The sequence below is a fragment of the Garra rufa genome, chromosome 1, assembly GCF_049309525.1.
Source record: "Garra rufa chromosome 1, GarRuf1.0, whole genome shotgun sequence".
Classification (NCBI taxonomy): domain Eukaryota; kingdom Metazoa; phylum Chordata; class Actinopteri; order Cypriniformes; family Cyprinidae; genus Garra; species Garra rufa.
The window spans coordinates 73,123,942-73,132,253 of record NC_133361.1 but is presented as its reverse complement, the minus strand read 5'-3'; the positions used below and the strand labels follow the sequence as shown (position 1 = coordinate 73,132,253).

The 8,312-nt window shown below is 34.8% G+C and overlaps 1 protein-coding gene across 1 annotated transcript; it reads right to left on the bottom strand.

The window, feature by feature from the left end:
* Nucleotides 1-44: 44 nt before the first annotated feature.
* On the bottom strand, nucleotides 45-8,096 carry LOC141339099 (uncharacterized). Its single transcript, XM_073844733.1, has 3 exons — nucleotides 7,802-8,096; nucleotides 7,518-7,652; nucleotides 45-3,478 (listed from the first exon to the last, which is right to left on the bottom strand). The coding sequence occupies exons 2-3, from the start codon at nucleotides 7,600-7,602 to the stop codon at nucleotides 2,598-2,600; spliced, it is 966 nt and encodes a 321-aa protein (XP_073700834.1). The 5' UTR covers nucleotides 7,603-7,652; nucleotides 7,802-8,096; the 3' UTR covers nucleotides 45-2,597.
* Nucleotides 8,097-8,312: the final 216 nt, after the last annotated feature.

The following is an 8,312-nucleotide window of genomic DNA, read 5'->3' as shown; positions in this document are numbered from 1 at the left end:
CCTCATTTTTGAATGGTCACCATTGGCATATAATGCAACAAAGTTTGCTAAAGTCAACAGATTTTACTAACAGACCTACCCATCTCTGCGTACAAATAACAATGATGCTGCAGTCTTTCTGAAGTCAGGTGAAAACTGTCATTTTGTCCCCCCTCTACAAAATAGTGGACTACTCAGTAAATATTCAACCATGATCTTTAATATTTTGGCTTTCATCACTATACATGTCTACCTTTCTTCAGAAAAAATATTAGCAAAATAAAAAATTTGAGCAATGTTCATTATTTCATTCAGTTTATGTCCTTTTATTTGTTTTCTTTTACATTGCTGTTTCACAGCAACACAAGTTTTTTTAATCTAATAATTTGATTACAAGACACTAAACTTCATCACATAAGTTTTCATTTAGTGATAAGTAATTTTTTGCCTGAGTAATATCATCAAAGTGTCTCAGAGCCGGCAAAAGCTATGAAAAGAATGACACTTTATCTCACAGAACACAAGGTGGAATTACCTACTTTAGCCAAAGCACAATAAACTCATTTAACATTGTCAAAGGCACATATTTACAAAATATAAGCTTTCTGGGTGTCCATGCTCTAGTCTCAAGTTAATCATTTCGAATCCAAAAGCATTCAAGATGTTATGCTGTTGCTAGAGGAGGAGTACAGTGAGAAGTGTCTGGTTCCCACAGTGATGTTCAGTCGTAGTAAAGCTCTTATATAGGGATTTATGAGTGCTAAAGGTGTGGGAAGTTGTGTTTAATCAATGCTGTCATGAACTCACACACCACTGTGGGATGTAATATAAAAAAAAAACTGAAACCGGAGATGCTACCCTCCCCTCATTTCCTAAATTATTGGGAATTTTTTCAGCGTGACAATAAAGACAAGGTGAAAATCGTTTAGTAGACATGCATTTCACTCAGTCTTAAAAATTCATGGCTCAAAGCTACACTTAAAAGTTAGTTTCATGAATTCTCAGCTCTTAAGACTAAAATGGCACTTTAAGAAGCTTGATAAATACGGGCCCAGGGCATTTAAGGTGGTCGTCCTCCGGGAGTTAAACAAGACAGATATAACAATTTGTAATGAACTTTGCCATGAAGGGTCAAAGCAGTATACTTCAAGTTCTGGAGGACATACTGAGTACTAGAATATTATACATTTGCTGAATTAAATCTAGGGTGTACACATTTCTGCAATCCTTCATTTAAACAAAATTGGCTAATTTACTTATTTTACAGAAAATATTGGCATATATTTAATTGTTTTTATTAATTACATGTTTAACACATTTCAATTTGGCAATCTATCCATGAATTATATAAGTTTCCATTAAAAAAAAAGACATCTTTTATATTTATTCAGAGAGGGTGTACTCATTTATGCGGTGCACTGTAAATCAAAGACTGTCAAAATTAGAGCATCTCTCACCAACATTTAATATTTGAAACTTGGCCCCATTTAAATGGCAGATCCATTTAAAACTCTTTTCACACAAAGAATACAAATTGAAAATATGCCTAATGGAAATGCGCCAATTGCGCGAAAACTCCCATATATTGCAAAAGTTTTTTTGCTCGCATGAGGCAATACAGCAATGGAAACGTTTTTTTTCTGCATATAATCCGTTGCCATGACTTATCGCGAAAGGAAAAACTTACATTTCAATTGCATAACATCAGTAAATGGAAATGCGGTCATTTCGCAGTACTTTTTAATCGTCATTTATAAAATAGTGCCAAAGTTTTGCGCAAACCTGTAATGGAAACGCAGCTTGTGTGATGACAAATTTTATTTCTCATGAAATTTGCCTTTCTCCAGAATGAATATGCAGGTGCACTGCAAAAAATGCTTTTCGTACTTAAGACTTTTTGTCTTGTTTACAAGACCCCCCCCCCCAGCTCAGATTTGATTAAATATACCTCAAATCCCACAAAAATCCATTGCCATGATTTATCACGAGAGGAAAAAATTATGTTTCAATTGCATAACATCGGTAAATAAATTAATCGACATTTCTAAAACAGCGCCAAAGTTTTGCGCAAATCTGTAATGGAAACGCAGCTTGTGTGATGAAAAATTTTATTTCTTAATGAATATGCAGGTGCACTGCAAAAAATGCTTTTCGTACTTAAGACTTTTTGTCTTGTTTCGAGCCAAAATATCTAAAAAATTCTTAAATCAAGAAGGATTTTCTAAACGAGTAAAAATGGTCTTGTTTTCAGAAAAAAGTCAAACTAAAGCATGTTTTTACTTAACACAAGCAAAATAATCTGCCATTGGGGTAAGAAAAATAAATTTATTTCGAGCAGACAACTAGATTATTTTTCTTTCCTCATTGGCAGATTATTTATCTTGTTTCAAGCAAAAACTTTCTTAATTTTAACTTTTTTTCTCAAAACAATTTTTATATGTTCATAATGCTTCCACCTCCATGCTTGACGGTGGGGATGGTGTTCTTGGGCTCACTGGCAGCATTCCTCCTTCTCCTCATGTAATAATGATTAAAAAAATCTAAGTAAGAAAAGCATTTTTTTGCAGTGTGATTTTTGAGATTGCTCTACTTTGTAAACCTCTCTCCATTGAAGAACCCTAGCATTCCTTTTCAGAGTGAGTTAGCAGATGACGTTTCAGATCTTTCTGATACGAGAAACTCTGGTCACACTCCAGACATGTGAAAGGTTTCACTCCGGTGTGGACTCTCATGTGAGTCTGGAAGTTTCCTACAAATCTGAAGCTCTTTCCACAATGCGGGCAGGCGAAAGGCTTCTCTCCAGTGTGTATTCTCATGTGAACAGCAAGGTTTGTATTGTTTGTGCTAGCCTTTCCACACTGAAGGCACATGTAAGGTTTCTCTCCTATGTGAGTTAACACGTGATCATTGAGAGTTTTGCAGTCTGAGAAACTCATTCCACACTGATGACAGATAAAACGGCTCTCTCTCGAGTGAACCTCCACATGCTTTTTAAGAGTCGCCTTATGTCTGAAGCCCCTTCCACACTGATCACATGTAAACGGCGTCTCGCCAGTGTGGCTGTTCATGTGATACCGAAGGTTTAGCTTTGTTGTGAAGCTCTTCCCACACAGTTCACACGTATAAGGCTTGTCTCCGGTGTGAACTCGCATGTGTCTGTTAAAGCTTCCTTGCTGGGTGAAACGGTTTCCACACTGAGGGCACGTATAAGGCTTTTCTCGAGTATGAATGCTCATGTGGCCCTTCAGTGTTCCTTTCTTAGTGAAGGACTTTCCACACTGATGGCAGAAGTAAGGCTTCTCTCCAGTGTGAATGTCCAAGTGGAGTTTAAGGTTTCCTTTCGTAGAGAAACACTTGCCACACTGCTGGCAGATGAAATCACTTTTCCGTGAGGAAGTCTTTTCAGAATTGTCTTCAGTTATGATATAATGTTTCTCCCGCTGATCTTGTTCTTCCGTTTCATCCAGTTCTTCACTCTCCTCTTTTAGCAACATCACGTCTAAGGTGAAAAAATGCAAATACAAGTTAACCCCAGTTTAATGGGCATAAAGCAACAGGCAAAAAATATTTTGATATGTAATCTGCCCTCCAAAGGCAAAGCGCAGTAACTACACATTTGGTCAAAATTGAGTTTTTCAACAGAATTTCGACATGTTTGACTAGCTGCTGTAAAAACTTTAAAGGCATTTTTCTCAGTTTTAGTGTTGGCGTAGTTACTGCACTCTGCTTTTGGAGGGCAGTAACGGATCCCATACCGCTTTGCTTTCTTTAGGTCCGAAAAACGTTTAAACTGGAGGTACTCCCTTAAATCTCATCATGTCTAAAACCATTACAAAAATGGTGTCTTTCAACCATATTTACAAATACTCCATCTCTGTAAAACCTAAACTATTTCAGCTCAAATTTCAGATCACTGTAACACTGCTCATTAAAAGTTAAACTAGCTAGATCTTTTAACAACACGGACTATAACGTTCTCTTTGACAGCTTATTTTGCCATTTGTGGACAAAAATTGGCTAGCCGCGTTTTCATTACCCTTTAAATTGCGCAAATTGAAATTATGAATTGAAAGTACGCCTAATGGAAACGCGTCAATTGCGCAAAAACTCCCATATATTGCAAAAAAGTTTTTACACTCACATGAGTTGATTTTTCAGGCAATTTAAAAAAGGATTATTTTGCAAAACAGCAATTTTTTCATATTTAAAGATCACATTCGGTTAAATATAGACAAAATTCCATGGCCATGACTTATAGCTAGAGAAAAAAAAAAAAAACGACGTCATTTCGCAATACTTTTTAATCAACATTTATAATATACACCAAAGTTTTGTGCAAATTTGTAATGTAAACTCAGTTTATGCCCTATCTTTTTGACTGCTACCACATAAATGTAAATGAAGAGACATCTCATCAAATACAGTTATGGAGTGCTGCAGGGCTCAGTATTAGGTCCTCTTCTTTTCTCCTTGTATATGCCTCCCATTAGATAAGTTTTCTTTGGGGTTCACCTAATAGTTCTATATTTGCTTACCACCTGAAGAAACTACGAAGGTCTTTACGTTAATAGTGTATTAAACATATGTGACCCTGGACCACATGAAAGCTCAATAAATAAGCTTTCTATTGATGTATGGTTTGTTAGGATAGGACAATATTTGGCCGAGATACTTCTATTGGAAAATCTGAAATCGAAGGGTGCATAAAATCAAAATACTGAGAAAATCACATTTAAAGTTGTCCAAATTAAGTTCTTAGCAATGCATATTACTAATCAAAAATTACATTTTGATAGGTTTACAGTAGGAATTTTACACAAAATCTTCATGGAACATGATCTTTACTTAATTTCCTAATGATTTTTGACATAAAAGAAAAATCAATAATTTTGACCCATACAATGTATTTTTGGCTATTGCTACAAACATACCCCAGCGACTTAAGACTGGTTTTGTGGTCCAGGGTCACATATTGACTATTATTCTTCTCATATTGACGAGATAAAATATAAAAAACCTCCACGCATCTAGATCTCCATCGATCAGTGTGCTATTTTCTAGTTTAAAAAAAAGTTAAAAACCAGAGAGCAATCCATTCTTTGATAATGACATTTCCAACATTTATAGAACAGCCTTCTTACCCCCTTAGAAATGTTGTCAGCAAAATAAGCTATTGATGGTTTCAGATGTAATGGCTATCAGTGGTGTATAAAGTACCTAAACGCCATACTTAAAGGGATAGTGCACCCAAAAATGAAAATCCAAATTACACCCTGCGGCTCGTGACGATACATTGATGTCCTAAGACACGAAACGATCGGTTTTTGAGAGAAACTGAACAGTATTTATATAATTTTTTAGCTTTGATACACAGCCACGTCCATCAACCGATCGTTTGTCTTAGGACATCAGTGTATCGTCACGAGCCGCAGGGTGTAATTTGGATTTGTCTGTGCATGTTTCTTTTTACTTTTAAAGGTCTGGTGCCCATCCACTCACATTATTTGGCTGACAGACTTCAACGGTTTGTGTTTTTCTGAAGAAACAAAGTCACCTACATCTTGAATGACCTGGGGGCAAGCAGATAAACATCACATTTTCATTTTTTGGGTGAACTATCCCTTTAAGTAAAAGTACAAATATCTTACCAGTAAATGACTTTGGTAGAAGTTGAAAATACCGTTTAGAATATTACTTGAGTAAAAGTCTTAAAGTATGTGATATTTATTGTACTTAAGTACATTTAAGACTTAAGAAAAATACTTTTCGTACTTAATTATTTAAAGTAAAAGTGTCAGTAAATGCAAACTAGAGTAACTACTTTATCTGGTACTTAGTGTCTTTTATCTGAACATAAGGAAGCATTTCTGCAATCTGCATTTGAAACAGCATTTAGATTACTCAGTTACAGATGCATAAATCGGCCTAATGTTTTGTTTTTAACAAAAAATGTTGAATATTGATAGTCGAAATGTGAAATTAAAACCGCCAGTAGGTGGCAGCAAGTGACTGTTAATGAGCAAGTCATTGAGATTCAACAGATTCATTCAAACGGCCGATTCATTCAGGAACAAAGCATTTGTTCTGAATCATTTTTATTAACCGATTCATTCAAAAAGCTAATTCATTCATTAGATAAACGCCGTCCATTGCTCGCAAAACACAAAACAGTTCTGTGATCTTTGTTTGGAGCTATTTTCATTGTCAAAATTGAGCAAAAACAAGCAGTATTATGTCTACAGTGTAAATCTCTTATTGCATGAGCAAAGGTGTTTCTAGGAGCTCTAAATTGCAAGCGCCAGACCATTTATTTGTCAAAACCTGCTTCTGGCTATTTCGTAGTAAATAACAAATATGCTTCGGGGAAATGTATCGGACTAAACGTTGGCTGAAATATAAAAACTCAAGTAAAGTACAGATACTCCCAAAAAACACTTAAGTACTAACATAAACCGTGATGAAAGCCAAAATATTAAATATCTTGGATGAATCTTCACTGAATGGGGCGAAATATATATAGAACTCATCTTAAAATGGTAAAAAAAAAAAATTTGTTGACAAAGTTTGTCTTGAAACTGTTAATTAAAATTTTATATTCACTAAATAACACTATGAAAATAAATGTCTATCAATGAAGATAAATCGCTCATGCTAAAAAGTTGTATTTTTCTTAATCTTTTGCTATGTGACTGAATAGAACAAGTTCATGGAATATTTACTGACTTGTAAAAAAAAAAAGATTTTGAAAGATTTAGAGCCACATTACAGTGAGGTATATTGATTTCAGAAAGACGGTAGCATCAATATTTTATTTTTACACAGAGATTTACCAATGTATCAGTAAAATATTAAAGAAAATTTTAAATAAGTTTACATTTTCTCCTGATTTCACTCCGATTGAGCATGCATTTCACTCGCTGAAAACAAAACTAAAGGCAGAAAAACCCACGGCAGTCATAGTCTGCAAAGGGTTCTCAACAAAATATTAAAAATGAAAATTTGTCCAATTACTTTTAAGCCCTTGAAAATGGGAGAACCGCGTATAAAAATGATTGTAATTTCTAAGCATTTTATGTTACATTTTTGTTCAACCCCTTGAATTAAAGCTTAATGCTCTTCATTTCATTTTGAATCTATTCTAGTCGCATACAGAGCCAAAATTATGAAAATTGTGTCAGTGTCCAAATATATATGCACCAAGACTGTGTGTGAATCATTGTTAGTACATCAGTAAGTAAACTTGTGAATTAAAAGTAAGACAATGGCCTTCATGTTTACAGTGTGTAAAGCTATTTATCTACTCTTGTGTTTCCAAATGTAACTCTGTTTAATCTGACAGTTTATGAATTTAACTGTAATGTGGTTAACTTAACCACTTTATTTAGGCCACTATAATATAGGGGGGAAAATAAAGCAAAATATATATCAAAGGAATAGTGATCTTTTTAGCCAATAATATCATTCATTTCGATAAAGGGAAACGTTTTAATAAGCATCCAAATGATTGAGTTCAGCTTCAAAAGAGAATTAAAACCAACCGGTTTCCTCAGTATCTTCTCGTTTCACACAGATTTCATCTTCAATCTTCACGTCTTCACTCTCCTCTTTAATAATAAACGCCATTTTTATGTCCAAGGATCTCAGTTGCTTTATTTTCTGTTTGTTTGGACACTCTGTCATGATTAAAATGACAATAATTAACAGAAAGAATAACATCTGAACTATATCAGCTCTCCAGTTCAGTAAGTTAGATATTTATGTTTGTAAAATGCTCTGGCTACTATCAGAAAAAGAGAGAAGAAAAGCATTGTTGTCCTTATACCTGTGTGTTGTGGTTGTATTTACAAGGTTTTGAGCAGCAGATGTCGTTATTTTGCGGTAAATCCAGTGAAACAGTGCATCACTTGACTCAAAATCACTCCAAGTTCAGAAAAGCTCAGTTTGTCCATCATTGCTTCCCATTGAGAGAATTCGTGTTTGCTAGAAACGAAAGGAGACGCCTTTTCTGTAACTCCTGTGTGGATGTGCTTTACTATAAGACTGAAATATGAGAGATAATGTTACATGCAATGATACTTATGCTATTTCACATAACTTGCAAAAACATAAATAGCTAATACGGCTTGCATTGATTTGAACGCTTTATATGCTTAAACCACAAACCTTTCTTCAGCAGAATCACAACAGATGCAGGAGCGCAGCCTTACAGCGTCACGTCGCCACTCCAAAATAAAAGTCCCGCTCTTGTTAAAATTATAGAAGCGTTCATAAAATAAAATATACGCAAATAATGCATTACGTCGAAATTAAATCCATTGAATGCATGCATACGC